The sequence below is a fragment of the Glandiceps talaboti genome, chromosome 4 (assembly GCF_964340395.1).
Source record: "Glandiceps talaboti chromosome 4, keGlaTala1.1, whole genome shotgun sequence".
NCBI classification, from domain to species: Eukaryota; Metazoa; Hemichordata; class Enteropneusta; family Spengelidae; genus Glandiceps; species Glandiceps talaboti.
This window is the reverse complement of record NC_135552.1, coordinates 11980643-12003226: the sequence shown is the minus strand read 5'-3', so window position 1 is coordinate 12003226 and position 22584 is coordinate 11980643. Positions and strand designations below refer to the sequence as shown.

Genomic DNA, 22584 nt, shown 5'->3' with positions numbered 1-22584 from the left:
CAAATATTTCAAAGTCTAGTGTAGTAGTGGTAACACTGTGTTTAAAGAACTCATGTGTGTTGCCATATATGACTTGTCCTTATCTATCTGTATTGTTGTATCAAAAATATAAATATGTATGTGAAACACACTTTAAGCAATATGTGATGAAATTGACTGTCAGTCTGTCGCATCACAAAATAACCCTGTCTGACTTTGGCCTTTTAAAGCCACTCACCTCAATTCACATTTGTTTGTACTGTGTAGGTGGTTTGATGAATACTTGGAAGAAAAGATGGTTTGTGCTGAGAGATGATACAGTCATGTGGTTCAAGGCCAAACAGGTACAAATTGAATACAGTATTACTGAGTTAGCAGAAAGACAAAAGATTGTATAGTTTGGTCACTAGGGGCGCTGTTTAGAAAGAGCTATTGAAACAGAAGTGAGGGCCATGATCGTAGAGTACTATAGCCTACTTTTTTTAAAAAATCATAATTTCATATGTTTCAAAGCAAAAGTTGGTGGCCTTCTCAACCAATCTAAAATAAATCTACTGAAGTTGTTCCAGATCAAGTAATTTTCATGAACTCGTGGAGTTGTTTTAACCAATTGTTGATGTTTCATGTTCTACTGTGTGAATTTAGTCCTCACCTTTCCTCATCTTGAGTGCCCTCTTGTGACACTAATTCTTCTGTTGAAAATGACAGCAAATTAAACCAAAATATGGTATACTGTTATAAGACCCTGTTCCTCTATAGGCATGTCACAATAGATACTCAACTTGAAGAGTTTTCCATTTGATTTTAACCATTGTTTCTGTTGGCAAGCAGGAAGTAATTAATATAATGTCAAAATATTTAGTTTTGAGGGATTATATGACAAGTTGTAGAATTGTAGTACACTTTATACAACTGCCGACACCGGACCATGGACGAACGGAACCTGTTACAAACAGAGAAAGTAAACAACTGACTTGGATTAATAACACTTGGCTCAGTATGTTGGAAGTACAGAGACTTGTATTACACACCATGGTTTGATAAGAACAGTTTTATGCCTCTTTATGTGTACATGAAGTGCCAGGGGAACTGGAGATTTGTTTGTGAATGTGAACTATTATGGAAAGTGGCCATAGAACTGTTCTTATCAAATGATGAAATGTAATATAAGTCTCTGTACTTTGTACGTGCTGAGCCAAATGTTATTAATCCAATTTAGTTGTTTACTTTCCCTGTTTAAAACAGGTTCCGTTTGACAGTGGTCTAATGTCAGAGGTTGTAATACGTGTGATGATAGTTGATTTGAACTATTATTGAATTACTTCTAAGTATTGTAATGTAATAAGATACACATAATTAGTTGACTCATTGACCTTGGAGAGTAGAGGATGTTGATTTTAAAGAGCTGTGGTTGAGTTGACTTCCTGGGGTAGTGAAAGTTGTGGTACATGTATCTAGCAATTGTTGAAGACATGCTGCTAGCTGACATGACTTCCTGCCATTACTACAGTTGCAGAGTACAAATTGAAGGTCAAAAGTGTAAGAAAATGAGAAATCTTCAAGATGAACAAAATGAGCCAAAACATTCAGTGTTAAAAGACAGGTTAATGTGTTTGTTTATTATTTCAGGAAGCCTTGAAATCTGGCTGGTTGATGAAAAAAGGTGGGGGTACAGGAACTCTTTCAAGGTAATACTTTCATCTTTTATATGATAGGTTATATTCATGTATATTATGTACATATCTTTAATAGGTCATTTACCATTTCTAAGATGCACTGTTCATATAGACATTATTTCTGGTATTCATAATTATATTGACATTTTTCAAATACAGCTTTTGACGAAATCAAAGAAAGGTTGATAAACTGTTTCATTGAATAATCAGTTAGATTGTATGCATTATTTATATTGTGTATTGAAACAGTCCTGGTAACTTTTCATACTTGAATCACAGCATACTTTCTTACACGTATTTTGTCAGTTGCTGTGTCTTTAAAGGATTTTTTTCTAGTAAGTTCAGAAATATAGTAGTTTAATTAATTTTCTCTGTGTTTTCATTTGAAGGCGTAATTGGAAGAAGAGATGGTTTGTCTTGAAAGATACAATGTTGACGTATTATGAATCTGATGCAGAAAACGCTAAACAATTAGGAAAGATAGACATCAGAGCTGCCAAGTAAGTATTTAGTACACTAAAGACTAGTCAAGTCTAGTCTGGGTCATTCTTGTCTCATCTAGTTCTTTCAGATCTAGTTCTATCTGGTCTAGTTCTGTCCAGTCAGATCTGGCCCAGTCTGGTTTTATCCAGTTCTATCAGCTTTGTCCAGTTCTGTTCAATCTTGTCTGGTCTAGTTCTGTCCAGTCTGATCTTGTCCATTCCTGTCTGATCCAGTCCTGTCCAGTCTGGCTTTAGTCCAGCTCTGGTTAGTTTCATCCAGTGCCATCTATATTGATGTAGTCCAGTTTGATCTGGCCCATTCCTGTCTGGCCTATTACTGTCTTTTCTGTTTACTGTCCTGTCTAGTGTTGACCATTCCTGTCCAGACTGGTACCATCTGGTCTAGTCTGATGTCATTTGATCTCTGCTTTTTCAACATAGCACCATGAAAAATCCCAAACAGTGGAATTTAATCTACTATTTCTAGATGCTTTAATGACGACATTACAATACATCACATGTCAGCTAGTTTGTCGTGTTGTGCTATGGTGTTGACTTCTTATTACAAAATATTTTATTTCACAGAGATATTGTAGATGCAAGCACAGATAGAGAGAATGCAGTAGATGTGGTAACTTACAGTAGAACGTACCATATGGTAGCAGAGAGTGCTGATGACTGCAGGTAAACAGGATAAAACATCTTCACAACTTATTAGAAATCAGCTGTTTCAAGAAGTTTGATTCAAACATAGATGGTGGAGGGCCTCATCTGTATTACACAATGTCATGTAGTCTCAGGTTTGCCCTTTCAGATAAACATATGTAATAATTAACAGAACCCCATGCCATGTGAGTTCTAGTGTGGGTACTTAAGGGTATTTGCACTAGTACTCGCTACGCTCATGAAAGTATGGGTGCAGAGAACACTGCATGCACTCATGCAAATACCCTCGAGTATGCCACACATGCACTCACATGTAATTGGGTTCTGTCATATAACTGAAATATTTATTTATCTACAGTGAATGGTATGCCATCCTAACCAAAGTATTGAAATGTAAATATGATGAGTTGAAACAACTTCAAGATGAACAAGCCAATCCTAAGAATGCTATTGGATCATTGGATGTGGCTTTGATTGACTCCCTTGCACCTGTCAATTTACCATCAAGGTAAGGAAAAGTCCAGTCAGACCTATTTCTACCTTCAGTACACTTGTATTACTGCTATCAACTTAAAGGAAAAGTCCAGTCAGACCTATTTCTACCTTCAGTACACTTGTATTACTGCTATCAACTTAAAGGAAAAGTCCAGTCAGACTTATTTCTGCCTTTAGTACACTTGTATTGATTACTGCTATCAACTTAAAGGAAAAGTCCAGTCAGACTTATTTCTACCTTTAGTACACTTGTATTACTGCTATCAACTTAAAGGAAAAGTCCAGTCAGACTTATTTCTGCCATTAGTACACTTGTATTACTGCTATCAACTGAAAGGAAAAGTCCAGTCAGACTTATTTCTGTCTTTAGTACACTTGTATTGATTATTGCTATCAACTTAAAGGAAAAGTCCAGTCAGACTTATTTCTACTTTTAGTACACTTGTAATACTTGTATTGATTACTGTTATCAACTTACATATGATTTTGGGTTATAAAGTCTATAGCACTTTGGTAACATACTCAACTTTGAAATCTTGTAAACTAGCCATTTACTGCACACTTAACATGTGTTCAGCCATTTTGAGGATTTCCTGCAAAGGTTTATGGGAAACCTCAGTTTTGATACATGGATGTAACAAATGGTACTCTTTAACATATTACGTAGGAAATAATTTGGTGATAACAAAATATAACAGACAAGCTGCTGTTTATAATCTGTTTTTAAACTTTTACAGCTTACAAGTCATGGAAATAATCCTCGTCCACTACCTCCATTTCATGTATAAATACATTACATGTTCATTTCATGCAACATATCCTGCTTGTGCTTCTTTTGTATGAATTTTATCAGCTCACATATTTCACTTAATTTCATCCAAGCTTTCATCGGCTGCATGCAAAACGTTCCTCAAGGTAACCAATAGCAACATGTAAATTTTGTTGGCAGATTGCCAAGTCCTCTCTTGCAAATCACTTGCTGTGTATAATTGTTATCATTTCTGGTGACTTTTTGGGAAAGAGACAGGAAAACGAGACGCAGTGCAATTACTTGTTTGAAAGAAAACAATGGGATTTTTTTTTTGTACAGGATGGTAATTACTTGATCCTGTGATTGAAGTGAATTTTTTTACATATCAGAAACAAAAGATTTTATTAGCATAAAATGTACGTTTTTGATAATGAAAGTAATCAATTTATAAAGACATAAAATGACCTCCCACCAAAACCAATCAATATACAAAGACATAAAATGACTTTCCACCGAAACCATGGAATGATAACATTTCATACAGCTAGCTAACATTGTTCTCACACAACTATTTGCACTCACCAAATACTTATACATGCAAAGTTTGAAAATTTGATTTCTCTTTTAAACTCTGATACTAATGGTACACACTAAAGTTGGTTGATGTAATCTAGACTAGAAAGAAAATAACAATATGAGATCACGTTTTGTTTTATACTTTTACACTTTAAGACTAATAAACTGACTTTTTGTGCCTTTTCAGCTATCCGTCATGTATTATCATCTATATCCTTCATGATAGCATAAAATAAACCACCTTTTTGTAATTCACTTTGTCATACCTTTTGTTTATCTAGACCCAATGCCTTTGCCATGGTAACAGCAGGTAGAGTATACAATATGATAGCTGAATCACCAGAGGAGATGAACAATTGGCTTACAGGTAAGTTGAGGAATTGGTTTGTTTGAAGGTCCCAAGATCAAAGTATATTTTCTGAACTTAATCAAAACTAAATATCAAAATTATCATAGTCCAGTCTGACTTATTTCTGTCTTTAGTACACTTGTAATTATTACTGTTATCAACTTACAGTTGATCTGAGGTGATAAAACAGCACCTCAGTAACTTAGTCAGCTTTAAAATCTTGTTTTAAAAAAGCCATGCTGCACTTGACACGAATTCAGCCATTTTGCATTTCCAACAAAGGTTTATGGGAAAATCTCTTGTGATGACATCATACCTACTGCAACCTTTGTCTTGACAAATATAAAGAGAGGAAAATTAGGAAAAGTAACAGTGATTTGGAATGTTTTTCATTCATATTTCAAGCACTGCTGAACCAGTGACGTAGACACAAGTTGTGAATAGTATAGCCAGGGTGTAAAACCCATATTTTTTGTTCTAATGTCTTCAACCTGGCTTGTGTATGATATAATAACTATAACTGAATTATTTGTCCTTTTTTTTAAACTCCTACCAGCACTGTATCATCACAGAGCACAGCGTGGTTTCAAAAAGGAAGATGTGTTGATGAGTGGATGGCTAAGTAAAGAAACACATGGTTCTCTTACAAAGGGTGGCTCTTCCAAAAAGAAGAGATATTTTGAACTTACAGGAAACACTTTGGATTTCTATAAAAGTGTGGATTCCACTCAGAAACTTGGTACAATTGTACTCAACAGTCTTTGTTCTGTACTGCCACCAGATGAAAAAGCTTTTAGAGATATAGGTAGGTGACAATTACAAGAAATTTTCTCTTTTCATACTTTTTCCGTGGTACATTATCTCTCCTCTGAGTGTTACAATGTTGATCATGCTTTGAATGTAGGACAATAAGCCACAGTTACTTTGGAATGGTAAATTGGAAACCAAATCGATATTTTGACTATCTGCTACGGACCTTAATCACGCAATTACCACTAGCATTGCGTGATCATGGTACATAGTAGACAGATTTGAACTTGTTTCCAGTTTACTGCCGCAAAAGTAAATATATTTTACTGTTGAAACCATAAGCAATACATTCTCCAATGCTTTGAATACTTTAATTTGGTTCAAATGAAACCAAGGAAGATGATATTCATCAAGTGTAGTATTCCATTTCATGATGCCTGTCATCAGCAAAGATTACGAAGTATGCTATTGTGGTGTTGTTAAATTGTTGACAAAAATACCAAAAATATCAACCTATACAAGTCAAAAAAAAAGATAAGTATTTACCTATAGCATCAAAAAATGTGAAAATGAAACACATTGTCAATAATTTGAAAGACAACATAAGTTGTAAATCTTAGAGAGGGGTATTAAATTGTAGATTTGTCTGATATAAATGCTAAAGTATGTTTTAAAACCCAGGTAAATTGTTGTTTTGTGATTGTGTAACAACTATATGATAACTTATCAAGAATATATGTTAATGAAGCCCCAGAAAAAACATAACTAGGATATCAAAAAGAAAAGACACCAGATATGCAAATGAGCACCAACAGATTAAGGCTGTAAACCTCCAAATATGCAAATGAAGCACCAACTGAATATGGCTGACAGACTCCAGCCATGCAGATGAAGGGCTAAGTCTCCAGGGCTCAAGTGATTCATTGAATCTCGTCTACATAAAACCAAAGTCACTTCGCCTTTGTAGAAAAGATGACTATCTCAAGTATACAACAGATTAATTTTCCCTTGAGATATTAGACACAAAAATGCAAAACAACAATTTTCCTGGTTTTCAAACATCAAAACAAACTTTAATTTCCTTTATACATAGTATTACACTTTTGTCTATGGCTATGCTTATAGAATGAATATTTTACTTGATAATGTTAACAACAAAAACAGTCAGATTAAAATCTGAATCACTAGATTTCATTTATTTACGTTTAATTCATTCATATATTATTGTTTATTTATGATTCTTAGATGAGTTTCATTCTGAGTTGAGCTCTGAATTCAGAGTGACAGACAGACAGACAGACAGACAGACAGTGTCAATTGTAAACAACAAAATTGCGTAATAAATGTAATCTAGCCAATGCCTATATCAGATTTTAATCAGATTACAACAAAATGAGCACACCAAATTCACTTGATACAAAGTGCACAATGTTTGTGGATATGGCAGGCAGGCTGAGGATACTGCACTTGTTTGTTGGTGATATGACACACAGCTGATAATGTGATATGTGTAACTTGCTGTATACTACTACATGATCAGTGCTTGTTGGCGCATGACACTATATACATGTAATCTGTAAGATACAACATGTCATCTCATCCTATCAGATACCACTTCAAAGAGAGAAGCCTGATTTGAGTTGAATGACATGATGTATTTTTCAGGCTAGAAAATGTGAGTGATGGTGCTGTTACTCTAGTCTGTAAGATACAGCGTGTTGTGTAAGACCGATGTGTGAGGGCACCCCATCACAGCGTACCTTGCAGACTAGAGTTACTTACATATACACCAATAATGAATATGGCTATACATGTTCTCCTAAATACATAACAGAGTAGACAGAAAGTCATGAATAAGTGGCATATCACTTAATTCTGTTTAATATTATGGATGTCACACATGTACAGCTAAATTTACAATGGGTATATTGTCAGTGATAGACTAAAAGTTACATTCTAAATTCTCTCAAAAATAAGACACAACATTATAACTCCTTCATTATCATAAAGTCACAGATTTTGATAAACTGCTTCAGCTCAAATATTTTATGGTTCAATATACACAATATACAGGAAAAGTACTGTGATGCAGAAAACTTTATACAACCCATAATGTCAAAGTAAAGCGTTTTCTGTATGTACCACAATCATTTATAGCATCCATATCAAGTACAACCCATAACACCAAAGTAAAGCGTTTTCTGTATGTACCACAATCATTTATAGCGTCCATATCAAGTGTAAAAGTATACTGTCATTGCTAATTGACCACATGCCAGGCTTGTAAATAAACCAATTGAAACAGTATACTTTTACACTTGATATGAATGCTATAAATGAGTGTAGCACATAGAGAAAGTGCTTTACTTCAGTGTTACTTGCTGTAATGATTAAGTTATTGGGTTTTTGTGGCAACTTAGTATGTTTGTATCATTTGATATATGTCATTGAAATTCAACTTCCAAATACAATTGTTGAATGAATGAATGGCATTGACTTTGCTTGTATGAAGTGATCTGATGCAAGACATCATGCCAAGATATTCAAATTTGTGCATTGTGTTAGTGAAAACTACATATGTACATGGTTTGATTGTTTCTACATTGGTAGTGTGCTGTCTCTGATCACTGATGAAATTTTGAGACATATCTTCTGGACCTCGTACTAATTTCATTCCAAAAACAAATGCACACTTTGTTGAAGTGAAACTATTATTTGAAAATATGAGATACTATCCATGAAATTCCCTGCAACCAGTATACTTCTGGTGTCAATGCACACGGGTTGTAATGTATGGAGCCAAACCTGTAACCTGAAAATTGCATAAATCACATATTCACAATTTTGTCTGAAAATTTCCTTTAAATCATGTCAAAATTTAATACTATATTAAAATCTTTCCAGCTTCATTGACCAATGTAAGGCATGGTGTTAATTTACATGTAAAAGTAGAATCCCTTTCCCTAAAAAGCAAGCATAAAAAAACACATGTGCAGCTCGCTGCTTACTGTCAACCATTGACCTTTGACCTTGATGAGTGTGGCTTTTCTAATCTTTCTACCTGTAATTCTCCACATATGTCTTACCTATGTACTGTCCCTCATTCCTAACTTGACTTCCTATGTAGGTAAAAGGAGGCGGCATCATTCGTTTAGTGGGTCAGTACTGCTCAAAACTTATAACTCAGTCTCACACCATAGGCCTAGTCTCCCCCTCAATGGCTCACAAAGTTTTAGACAATCTCGTTCACCTAAAAAGAGGGGTAGGTGGCAGTATATCAACATTGCTTCAGCTATATAATAGTTGTTTTTATTCGTCTGCATGGTTGTATGGTTATCAAGTGTTTTGCTTGCATGGTGTTTAGAACGCTTAATCATTCACTGTCAGTATTTTCCTGCCCAGATTCTATCAAAATTTATCGAAGCTTTGAAGCAGGGTCCGGGAGCAGGGTTACTATATTTTTTGACCTAAATCATTCAATTCTACATTTTTCTAAAGATCAAATGAGAGAAAATAATCAACAAATTTAATGCTTACTCTGTGGTAGGCAGTATAAATGAATGCAACTGATAGTGAATGGTTTTACTATGCATAGTCAAGTGTGAAATAATGCATGATTTGTCCAGCATGGCATAATGCCACAATACCAGATTTGGGTTTTCATTACTTGATACACTTTCCTGTAATTAAAAAAAAATGGTACATGTATTGTCAGACATCTATCTATTAATGTTTGACTATTTTCCAGTAAAATACATAATAATTTATTTTTCACAGATTGTTCACAAAAAAAGTCAAATGTATGAAAACATGAAAAGCAATCTAAAAACACTAACTTAAATCAAACCTGTGCAAACAGTCTTTTTACATTCAAAGTTCAATATTTCATAGTTTTTCAAAAGCAATTGACCGTCAACATATTCAAGATAACTTAATTTCACAAAATTTACTACTGTTCACTTTGCCAGAGTCTTTCTCAAAATATGTCAACAAAGTTACATAACATAACTAAGATAGGATGAAACTTTCGTTGAAATCCTTCCTTATTTATAATAAATAGTGTGAAAAGTAATAGTTTGCATGCAGTGTGTTGAAAATGAATACCCAGCTGGTGTATATAATAGTGCTATTAAAAATATCCAAATAAACAATTGCTGATCAGTTAATAGTGTATTCTGTAAAACTGTTGTCCTGTGATATACTACGTACATTGCAAGTGTTGTCCTGTGATATACTACGTACATTGCAAGTGTTGTCCTGTGATATACTATGTACATTGCAAGTGTTGTCCTGTGATATACTATGTACATTGCAAGTGTTGTCCTGTGATATACTATGTACATTGCAAGTGTTGTCCTGTGATATACTACTACGTACATTGCAAGTGTTGTCCTGTGATATACTGTGTACATTGCAAGTGTTGTCCTGTGATATACTACGTACAGTGAAAGTGTTGTCAAGTGTCTGTGGTTTTGTTCTGTAAACTTTCAACACACACACACACACAAGTATGAAAACACAAGTTCTTTGCTATATACTTTTGGCTTTTGACATGCACACACAGAGACAGACAATTGTTGTAAAAATGTATGTGGCACAAACACACCTTACAGTCAGAAACACAAGACAGAAGTCATTTGTGTAATTGTTACGTATGTAAAAATACAGACACAGACACACACACACACATACACACACACACACACACACACACACTGATTCTAAGACTCGTGTAGTACACAGAAGTTCTTTGTGGTTTAAGTTGATCTGTACTGTATTTCATTTATGAAATCACCATTATGATAATATTATATTTTTGTGTACTATTTTATATTGTCTTCTTACATACTCTAGTAGTATATTTATGTCATAATGTTCTCATACATTTATTCTCATGCAGATTTTGTAGTTAGTATCAAATACAGGGAGGTTGTTGTCACACTGTCCCCTCGTAAACTTCTGGAAACATTTCTTTACAACTATAGTGATTTCAGAAATGCATATCAGAGTCTGTTTCCAACTTTCTAAAGGCAAGAACCACCTAGGGCTAAAGTTTCCAAAGACATGATCATCCATCATTCTCAGAAGTCAAAGCCAGACAATGTGACAGCGCCCTCACACAGACTTGTATTGCAAAGCACCAATGATATGTGCATGCTATGTGCAAAATGTGTATACGTCCCTAGTGTAAGCTTCTATGTTTGAACTCTAGAGGGGGTTGTGGTATGGTTTATCAAGTGTTAAACAAAAAACTTGTTGTGTTGGTTATAGTTGCACAAAAAAAGATATTGGGACTAAGGAATATGTTATGAATATACACCTATCACAGAGATAGTGTTTTTTTTTTTTTTTACACTTTTGACAGTTTCTTATCAAATGTGTATTTTTGATCATGTTAGTAGAATGTTAGTACATTTATTGATCTGTTTAGAATTAGTGATCAATTTTGTAATCCAACCAAACCAAGTTTATACACTGAACTAATTGAAAATAGAATACTATCCATTAAGAATTTTCATGTAGTCAGTGAATAAATATGACAGAATAAATGCAGTTTACTGTGTATAAAACAGTATTGAATACTTTTGGCTTTTACAAAAATCGCAAACATTTACAGATATGTGTAACAAATTAATTGAAAGTAGATCTAAGCAAACAGCTAAAGAGTGTTAGTAGCATGCAAATCAGTAGAAATTCAATTAGTGCAAATCAAAATGACTGAATGAAAGAAATTTGACATGCATGGCATTTTAAGTAACTTTTAGTTATATATGTAGGTATACCTGAAAGATCAATATTCTGTTAACAATTTGAAAATCTATGCGTAGTTAATTACGTTTATTTTGTAATCATTTCCACCTTAGAGGAATGAATTCAGGCATGAAATCAAACCATCTTTGGCAGAAACCAAATATATCGCCTTCTTTCTGGGTTGCCATAGATATAGACAAGCGTGTTTTACAAAATACCTATTTAAAAAAATTCAAAATTTTCACCCTAATACTAAATACTGTTTGTCAAACCATCTCCATAAATCCTAGCCTTCTACAATCAAACTGTTCTGTAGATATAAAGCATGTCAATGAATACATAAAACTTATCTATCGATGTCAAGCATGCGTTCTTTCTATTTGTACCAATGTTGGTTTATCAACTCTCTTCCCAACCTAACATTTGCTGTACTATTCACTTCCTGCATTGGTGTGTGTAGGTGCCTGGAAGTTTATAGTTCATGGTCGTAAACATTCCTACAATCTTCACACATTGTCCTATGATGAAGCCTGGAGATGGGTCTGTGCTATCCAGGATGTAATAGATAGTAAACCACCAATAGAAACACCAACCCAACAACTTATCAATGATCTCAGGGTAAGTCAACTTATCAATGATCTCAGGGTAATTCAACTTATCAATGATTTCAACTTATCAATGATCTCAGGGTAAGTCAACTTATCAATGATCTCAGGGTAAGTCAACTTATCAATGATTTCAACTTATCAATGATCTCAGGGTAAGTCAACTTATCAATGATCCCAGGGTAATTCAACTTATCAATGATCTCGGGGTAAGTCAACTTATTAATGATTTCAGGGTAAGTCAACTTATCAATGATTTCAGGGTAAGTCAATTTATCAATGATTTCAACTTATCAATGATCTCAGGGTAAGTCAGCTTTGATATAAATGAGCTCAGGGTAAGTCAACTTATCAATGATTTCAACTTATAAATGAGCTCAGGGTAAGTCAGCTTATAAATGATCTAAGGGTAAGTCAACTTATCAATGTCAATTTCTATCAGTCAGTCAGTCTGTTTGTCAGTTTCTGTCAGTCCATCAGCCAGTCTGTCTGTCTGTCTGTCTGTCTGTCTGTCTGTCTGTCTGTCTGTCTGTCTTGTCTGTCTGTCAGTTTCTGTCAGTCCATCAGTCTGTCTGTCTTGTCTGTCTGTCAGTTTCTGTCAGTCCATCAGTCAGTCAGTCTGTCTGTGGGATTTCAGATAATATTCATAGTAGATATGTTGAACATAAAATAACAAACTACACTTTTTAAGTCCAGATAATTATACATCAGCAGTCTATGTTTTCTAGTTGTCTTTGATAATGTAATGATGGATGATAAATTGTGCTAAAAGTGATAAACAATGATATTTTAACCCATCCATGTGTCCTTACAGGAAGCAGCCACATCTGGTGATACAGTACTAATAGATTTGATATATGCCAGGAATCCCATCCTAAGAAATACACCTCATACATTGAAAGCACCTCTACTACCACTGCCATATGGACAGATTGCCTCCACAGGTATGTTTTATTAGAATTAACAGACTAAACTATTGGAATATACATCCATGCCCATGCAGCCACACCACACCACAGCCATACCTATGACGTGCTCCGGCCAAAAGAGGGGCTAATGGAATGGATTCTGTCTGTGTATGCATCTGTGCATGGCCAGCCATATCTCTGACATGCACAGACCAATTTCATTCAAACTTGGCGCAAAAAAAATGACATTCCATAGTGGGCATATGCATACTAAGCCTTTAGTGTTGCAACTTTGGTAATGCAAAGTATAATGAAGTGTGTTTTAAATGAGCAGAATGTACAATAATTCATGGTTATTTCAACAAATCAATGGATGTTGTCCTATTTACCATTACTCCTGGACCACTATTATTCACTGCAGAGTTTTCTGTAATAATCAAATAAAGTAACCACAGCTCCACTCATTCCCTAGAGCATGTACATTTTATATCTTCCAGATCCAGAGAAAGTTTACACAAGTTTACAAGAAGAAGCTGTCAAAGTATTCAGCACATTACAAGGTTCTGAAAATGTTGGTGATCCAGTTCCTGTTATTCAGGTATGTATAGTCTCACCCTATAGTCTGTATGCCAACGTGGTCTCTAACTAAACCACGGGAGGTGTAAATCGTACCGATACCGTATAGGAACTAGAGTAGTCTTACCCTATCTTTTGATGCTTGTATAGGTAACTTCATCATTGCTGCAATCTGTTACATATATAATCTTGTGATGCAGTATGTATGAAATGACAATGCATTGATTGTATTCTGGTGATATTAACCCTTTCATGACTAGAGACGAGTTTTAAATAATATGTGGACCCAATTTATATGAATATTTTCATAATTACAATAATATTACTTTATTAGGAAGTAACATATCTTAAATTCCAGTCTAAAATGAAGTTGATATATGCCAAAAACTTACATAAAACAAGAATTTTGTCCAAACAATTTTGGCGGGAATGTTTTCAGTATTGAAGGGGTTAACCCTCAGAAGTTACAGTGTCATGTATTGTATTGCTGTATGACTTACTCATCCCAGTAGTTTTCCAAGGGTGTAGATCACAGCTATTTAGCTGATCATGATAAAATTCATCGTCATTATGAAAATCTAGTATAAAGCCAGCTGATTAATCATGACATGATTTTGTAAATTGCAGGGTATTATGCAAACCTGTCATGACCTGAGACCACTGAGAGATGAAGTGTATTGTCAACTCACCAAACAAACCACAGGAATCCAAGACCCTGATAGTCTTAATAATTTACGTAATTGGCAAATTATGGCGTGTATGTCATGTACATTTCTACCGAGTAGAAAGATTCTTAGATTCCTAAGGTTTCACTTAAAAAGGTAAGACTGGGATTTATTCATAGTATTATGGTTTCATCAAATTTATATCATTTGTTTTAAAATGTGTATGATTTCATTCAGTTAAAGAATGTGTCAGCAAGCAAATTTTTTTTTTTCTTATTCACTGTTAGACTCATTCAGACAATTTTACTGATGGGTTGGGAAGGAATTATTAGTAGTGGATGGTAGGGAATGAACATTTCAGTGATAGGTTGGGGAGGGGATTATAGTAGTGCATTTTTTTGGGGAATTGAACAATTTTAGTGATGGGTTGGGGGAGGGGCATATAATAGTAATGGATGTGGGGTGAACAATTTTAGTGGGGATTTGGGGGAGGGCGTTATAGTAATGGATTTGGGGGTGAACAATATTAGTGATGGGTTGGGGGAGGGGCATATAATAGTAATGGATTTGGGGTGAACAATTTAAGTAGGGGTTTGGGGGAGGGCGTTATAGTAATTGATGGGGTTGGTGGTGAAACCTTTGGTAATAGGAAAGTATGATTGTTGGTGGTAGTAGCATATCATGTTATCACTGCTCCAAAACCTCAACATTTCAACTTTTATACATTACCTATCATTTTACAGACAAATGGAACTGTTCCCAGACAGTCAGATGGCTAAGTATGCCCAGTTTGCTCATCAAACCATCAAGAGAACAAGAAGTAGAGACTTTGTACCATCAAGAGAAGAAATCATAGCATGCTTGGTAGGTTTGATCATAGACGCTAGAGAGACATGGTTTGATAGAAAGCAAGTCTGGTTGTCTAAATTTAGATAAAAATTTTCAACATTTTTACCAGCATTTGCCAACACACAGGTTGTATCCTTCTGTGGTGAAACATAAAACTGTACTGTCAACCTTTGTAGACTATTTTATCAGTGGGAAATACATATTATTTGGCACTTCCAAGCAAAGATGCTTCTATTGTAGATTTTATATCTATGGAAAAATGTAATATATAATTTTTTCCACTGATTGCTTTTATCGTTAGCACATTTGAACAGTACATTATTCTGTAGGACTCTAGGCATGATGTTGATATTATTGTGTACATTTTCAGGCTCGTCGTGAAATGAATGCCATGGTTTACTGCTATGGTGGTGGTTCCTGTCAGATCTCTATCAATTCAGCTACCTCAGCAGGACAGGTGAGTTTAAGGACTAAAAGTTGGATAGTTTAGATTTGGTAAGTGTAGACAGACAGCAATCTCAAGCTTTCATGTCAGTATTATGTTCAGAAGTTAAAGTGACCAAATGGATGAGGATTGGGTATTTATTTTGGAGTTTTAATTCATAAAACAATTTTATCATGGCTTCCTACTTGAAAAATCAACACGAAACAACATTGACCCAGTCTGTGTTTGTAACTCAATACATTGTAAAAAGCTAAAAAAATAATGTGTCAAAATTTTGTTATTGATAGTCATTTCCAGTCATTTCCAAAATATACATATTTGCTTTTTGAAATAAAATATAGAAAGAACATTCTGCTAAATCATCTTCCTATTGATTTCCAACTCTCTGATTGTTATTTCTTACCTCTGACCAGTCATTGTTTGATTGTTATTTCTTACCTCTGACCAGTCATTGTTTGATTGTTATTTCTTACCTCTGACCAGTCATTGTTTGATTGTTATTTCATACCTCTGACCAGTCATTGTTTAACTCCTAGAATGTATGTCTTTGTCTTAATTGAGCAAGAAAGAATATTCTACTAAAATCGTCTTCTTTATTTTCAACCAGGTGATTGTTGTCCTTTTGAAAGGCATGGGTCTTGATCACTCAGCCAATGGATTTGCACTCTTTGAAAAGTCAGGTTCATCGGAGAAAGTGATTGACGAGAGAGCTATCTTAGCTGATGTTTTGGCTAAGTTTGAACAATACAAAGCACAGGGTTATGGTGATCCTAAACATCCCTGGCAGCTGTTCTTTAAACTTCATTGTTTTATGGATACCGAGCATGTAGACAAGGAGTCTATTGAGTATGGATTTATGTTTGAACAGGTGAGGTGTTTCAGTAATGAAATGCGTGTGTCATGGTAAAATGCTCTTTCACCAGCTTTGGTCTAACTACATCCGGCCTTCGCTTTTAATTACTATTAAGATGGACGCAAACTAAAACTATTGTTCTTCAATATGGTAGGTTACACAAGCGGGTGATAGCAGTTCCACTGCTGTGTGATTCTAATCACCCTGTGATCAAAATAGTGTAAACATTGGAAGTCCCTAAACAGCACTGCAAGTTCATGGAACTCTGTCAATAAAACTCTGCGATGCCTCCCTACTGAGAATATAATTAAACCAATGTCCATTCAATAGCTTATCACTGTTGTATCAACATGTTGTGACAATAGTTTTAGTTTGTGTCTATCTTAGTAAACCGAAGGCTCAGTTACCAGAGTAATATCTGTATGAGGCATTGACCAGAAGAAGGTAAACATTTCAAGCAATGAATGTTCATGAACTCTGAGTTCAAAATTCATATGTAAATTCGTATTCATTGTTAAAAAAGGGTCGGGTAATGAATCTCTTTCACCGACTCTCATCAGCAACACTAGGTGTGTCCTTGTAACTAAAAGTTAATCACAAGTAATGTAACTGTTTTATATTTACGATGTACTATGTACATTTATTATCAAATCCTGTCATGCCAAAAATTGTAGAAATTGTAGGAAATAATCACACCATTATTAATAGTCTATATGACAATGACAAAGACTTGTACAGTTATCAGCAATTACCTTACTTTAAAATCTTTATAACTGAGAAATTAACGTCAGTGTTCAATTTTCCACGGTATTCCATCATGATCAAACCAAATAAGTGTGATTGTGTCATTTTCGTTTGATAATTATTGTGTTGTTTGTCGACAGGCACATGAACAAGTTCTGCGAGATCAGTTTCCAGCATCTGAAGAAATGCTTCAGTACATAGCAGCATTAAGATTACAATACAGTAAAGGTGATTTCGTCAATGGAACATGGATGTACGTACAACTAAGAAATCTAAATGGATGATGATGATGATGAATGAGTGTAACCAGGAAACATGACAGTCAAATGAGTGGCCGGCTTAGAATATGCATGTTGCAGGTTGTGAAGTCGTGATGGTCAAATGAGTGGCTGGCTTTGAATCTGCAGGTTGCAGTTTGCAGGTTCAAGCCTCATTGCCACCATCTGTTTCTAAATGGTTCAAGATTTCAAGTTGAACCATGATTGTGCCCCGGTCAACCCAGCTGTATAATGGGGGACCTGGTAGGATAGCGGTTGCAATGTGAATGCTTTAATCCTATGTGTTAATAGATGTATGCTCCCGAGGGAGTTGATCATGAAGTATAAAACAGGATAGTTGTGCCAGTATAGGTCCTTATCAGGGCTAATAATTGTACTACGAGCATGGTCAGGGAAAGTGCTATATAAAAACTAACATTATAGTATAATTATCATATGGCATATTGAAGACTGTGTTAGAGTATAGAATATTTAAAAAACCATGTAAATCCTACCAGTTTCTCTGTCATTTGTTTTAAAAACTCAACAAGTCTCAAGTGACATTTTGTCTCAGTAATCTGTATTAATATCAAGTCTCAAATAACACTACCTCTCTGTATTTTGAATTAATACTAAATATCGAGTCTTGAGTAACATTTTTGTCTGTGTATTTTGTACAGTAATGATTTAGGATCCTACTACGGAGTGAAAAGACTTCGATCAAGTAAATCACAAAAAGAAAAAGAGAATGAATCACCATCAAGATCACATGAAAAGAGGGAAAATGTTATAGTGGTGAGTACATATATTACTATCCATTTCATAAAAATGTAATAAGAGTTGCAGAGTTTGACGCAGATGGACTGTATTACATATTACAGTTTAGTAGAATGCAGACTAGATCAAAGGATGTGGCAATCTACAGCAACAAAACAAAGCAATTGTATGATTTCATTGACAAATTCAAGAATTAAACTTCTGTGGAAGTAATTACAATGAAAATCATAAACCCTGATACAAAATGTCGCCTTCCTTGACAAAAATCTCATTCTGGCTAGACAAAATATCTCTTTGATGTTGTAAATCTTCTTGTCTGGGTCAACAAAAATCTAATTGATATTTCCACATGTTATCATCTGGCATGACAAGAGCTGAATTACAATTGTTACATTTTAGTGAATTGCCTGTCTCAAACATATCAAAGAAAGTGCCAATCTTAGGTTTACCAGGTACATATAAATTTGGCGATGATCTCCTAAGATAATGGTAGCTCACGCAAAGAAAATGTAACAATATTGGTAAAGATATTTGTCATTTTCCTCCTGTCATAGGGCACACTTAGAGGATTAGGAAGAGGAACATTGAGGAGATTACAGAAAGCAGGTGAGTGAATAAAAAAAACTTAGATTTGACAGGAAATAAGAGAATATATCATGTTTAATGAAAGAAATCTGAGGGATATAATTCTGATTGTGTTGTGTAGAATATACGTTCATCAGGTCTGTAAAACATAATAATAAGTCATTCTTGTCTCTCAACCAATGGTTCTAATCTACATACAAGTAATGTTTCACCTGTTCAGGTCGATAGGCTTTGTCAAATTCTCTGTTTGCTGTCTTTACCACTAGACAGTATTTACTCTTAGTATAGTAGTAAATCCAGCAAACTTGGTTTTGATACAAGAACTAATTACTATGATACGTATAGAAGATTAAAACAAATTGAATCAGTGCAAACTTTAAACGCCAGGTTTCAATCCCCAGGTTTTCAATGTTATCACTGGAGCCATGAGAATTAAACATGATTATTTTTTTGTTCTAGACCAACTTTTTCTACACCTCTGTCAAGAAAACTGTTTTTCACAACTAATTTTGAATCCTAAACCAAAACAGGCCTTTTACAAGAAAACCAGATTACTGGTACATATAAATCTAAAGTGTAGAGGAATATCTGAGCTTGATTTAAAATGTCAGTTTCTAAATTTTGAGGAATCAATTTTGTATGATGGAGTTTAGGATACATTTCTTGTTAACTGTAGTATGTTGATTGTGTAATCAAGTCATATATTACATGTACTTACAAAGAGGTTAACTTTGACTACCATATATAACTCTGCCTTTGTTGTACCCTTCAGCTTCAGATGATTCACTTCTGATTGATGAAGTGTTCAAAGAAGATTTGTCAGCCACAACCACGTCAGTTATAGAGAAATGGAAGACATTAACAGTAAGTAAATGCCAGTCAAATACTATCAACATCTCACCTGTCCCCTGCAGTAAGTTTTGATACATTTACACAAATCAACATCAACCACAGTCAAATTAGACAAGGAAAATGAGGTACAATGTATATTGCATGTCTTACTTTTGTAGTGCATCACGCAACATCTGTGTTCTAAACATTTCTTTTGGGACTTTTTGTGTTATGTCATAAAAGCTTAGCATATGAGTGACATGACAGTCCTTGTCAATCATCCCTTACCTTATTTTATGTGTTTCTTTCTGTAGGGGATGTCAGCAGAGGATGCACAAGAAAAATATATGAATGTGGTAAGGAAGTGGCCAGGTTATGGATCCACCGTCTTTGACGTAGAGGGCAAAGAAGGTCTGTTTTTGGGAGAGCTATGGATCGGTGTTAGTTCCAAGATGATTGCATTCTATAGGAGAGGAGATCCTAAACCAATTGATGAATTTACATATGAGAAGTAAGTCTTGGCAATCAAATATATAATTCATGTTATTTTTGGCATTTCTGTTGATGTTACGACTGTAGTAATCAAGCCTTCGTTTTACTATCAAAGATAGCCACAAACTAAATCTATTGTTCTTCAATATGGTAGATTATACATAAGTGGGTGATAATAGTTAATTCCTCTGTTCTGTGATTCTAGTCACCATGTGTTTAAGATAGTGTGTAAACATTGGAAGTCTTAAAACAGTACACTGCAAGTTCATGGAATTCTGTCAATAAAACGGTGTGATGTCTCCCTACTGAGACTATAATTAAAACCTTGTCCATTCAATAGCTTATCAGTGTTGTATAAAAATGTTGCAACAATAGTTTTAGTTTATCTTCGTAGTTGAAGGCTCAGTTACCAAAGTAATAACTTTCTAACACCAATAAGTATCATATACCAAATTGTGATCATGACTGCATAAAGGGTGAAGACAGTTGATTTGTTTCATATCGTGTCATTTTCTCTTCCTGCAGGATTTTGTCGTTTGGTGCACCAGTAGCCAATGAATACAAAATAGTTGTAGAAGGACATAAAACACCATTTGTGTTTGAAACTAGTCAGGTAAGAATTGTACTGGCCATCTACATTGTTACTACAAGTGAGATCACTGTAGGAAGTATATTCTACTCAGTTGTTTTCCTCTGTAAACACCGCTCAATGAGAGCTCAGCCACCTATTTATACATCAGAAGTAATCTCATGAGTGTAACCGCAACATTGTTTCTAAAAAAGTGATAATCAATCACAACACTTTCAATAGAAGAAGCAGTTGGCACTATCTCATACAATGAATACAATGCAAATAAATTAGCGGCACGCCTGTGAGTGTTGGAGAGTTTTTTGTTCATGGGAATAAATAGGGCAGTGAAATATACTTGGCCAATGGTATTTAAATGTCTGAGTTTTACATGGTAGCTTTCCAAATACAGTTATATGTTACAGATATTTTCAATGACATTTTCTAAAACTATGACTGAACTCCTATGTGAATGATATGTTAGTAATGCAAGTCTCTGTAGCTGAATCATGTCAAATGTACTTTCTATATTATCTTTCACAGGTATTTGAGATTGCCAAGTTGATGAAGGCTTACATCAATGAGATAGTTCGGAAGAGGCATAGCATAGTGGTTGATGACTTTGCCATGAGTAGAGCTCCTATTGCTCTGAGTGTCAACGATATCTTCTAGATGAACATGTATACACTCCTGTTCATCAGTGTTGCATACAGTGCGTTGTCAACTGGTAGTTTGCTGCAGTCTAGCCGTCATTGCTCTGCGCGTTTACAAATACTTCTTGTTGTATACATACACACAGCAGTTCATCAGTGTTGTTAAAACTTGTTAAAAACTAAAGCTGTTAGCTTACTGCAGTAGAGCTCCCATCATTCTAAACATCGAAACTAATACATACACACTGCAGTTTATCAGTGCTGTATATACTTCGTTGCATACTACATGTATTAGTTTACCATATAGTATATTAGATAAGGAAAGTAGAATTTTATTTGCCATTTCAGTGTATATTATGATTTTGATTTTTATACTTTATTAATACTTTTGTTACATTTATTTATTAATATTCAGGATATTTACTGTTCATTGTCATGGAAGCATTACCTATAATGTTGTATTATAATTCAACCAATACCAAATACTAAGTATCATGTAAAGAAATTAGATTGAGCTTAGAGTTTAACAGATTTGCACAGGTGTAGATTATGTGAGGTAAGTTTACTGGAAATGAATGGGCTTTGCACAGGTGTAGATTGTGTGAAGTTAAGTTTACTGGAAATGAATGGGCTTTGCACAGGTGTAGATAATGTAAGGTTAAGTTTATTGGAAATGAATGGACTTTGCACAGGTGTAGATTACGTGATGGTAAGTTTACTGGAAATGAACGAACTTTGCACAGGTGTAAATTACGTGAGGTTATGTTTACTGGAAATGAACAGACTTTGCACAGGTGTAGATAATGTAAGGTTAAGTTTACTGGAAATGAACGGACTTTGCACAGGTGTAGATTATGTGAGGTCAAGTTTACTAGAAATGAATGAACTTCCACAGGTGTAGATTGTGTGAGGTTAAGTTTACTGGAAATGAATGGACTTTGCACAGGTGTGGATTAGTGAGGTTAAGTTTACTGGAAATGAACGGACTTTGCACATTTGTAGATTATGTGAGGTTCACCGTTACTGTACTTAAAACTGTAAGAAAATATTCAGTGTACATTGTTTAAAAATCAGAAGATGAAATAATTGATTTGAGATGACAGGTTTTCTCAGATATCCTAGGAGGCAAAATTACTAGGAATCAGAAAATTCATCACATAGAAGGTACTATAGTAACCGTAAGCAACCTTGATTTTATTTGTGATGTAATTTTTTTGAATTGAACATTAATTTGTGAAGGGTAGGCCGTTATGTTGCTAGGAAGGTATAATTCTTTATTCCTTTCTATTCAAATTTCACAA

The 22584-nt window shown here is 34.7% G+C and overlaps 1 protein-coding gene across 1 annotated transcript in view; it reads left to right on the top strand.

The window, feature by feature from the left end:
• Nucleotides 1-21302, top strand: part of LOC144434163 (unconventional myosin-X-like) — a 106921-nt gene extending 85619 nt beyond the window's left edge. Inside the window, exons 26-46 of the mRNA XM_078122618.1 lie at nt 247-323; nt 1609-1667; nt 2045-2155; nt 2723-2821; nt 3162-3311; nt 4907-4992; nt 5531-5779; nt 11936-12093; nt 12895-13024; nt 13486-13586; nt 14192-14385; nt 14973-15093; nt 15449-15535; nt 16131-16391; nt 17261-17373; nt 18058-18172; nt 18709-18760; nt 19512-19603; nt 19885-20081; nt 20588-20675; nt 21174-21302. Of these exons, the coding sequence (XP_077978744.1) occupies nt 247-323; nt 1609-1667; nt 2045-2155; nt 2723-2821; nt 3162-3311; nt 4907-4992; nt 5531-5779; nt 11936-12093; nt 12895-13024; nt 13486-13586; nt 14192-14385; nt 14973-15093; nt 15449-15535; nt 16131-16391; nt 17261-17373; nt 18058-18172; nt 18709-18760; nt 19512-19603; nt 19885-20081; nt 20588-20675; nt 21174-21302 (2669 nt within the window). The remainder of the gene's footprint in view (nt 1-246; nt 324-1608; nt 1668-2044; nt 2156-2722; nt 2822-3161; nt 3312-4906; nt 4993-5530; nt 5780-11935; nt 12094-12894; nt 13025-13485; nt 13587-14191; nt 14386-14972; nt 15094-15448; nt 15536-16130; nt 16392-17260; nt 17374-18057; nt 18173-18708; nt 18761-19511; nt 19604-19884; nt 20082-20587; nt 20676-21173) is intronic.
• Nucleotides 21303-22584: the final 1282 nt, after the last annotated feature.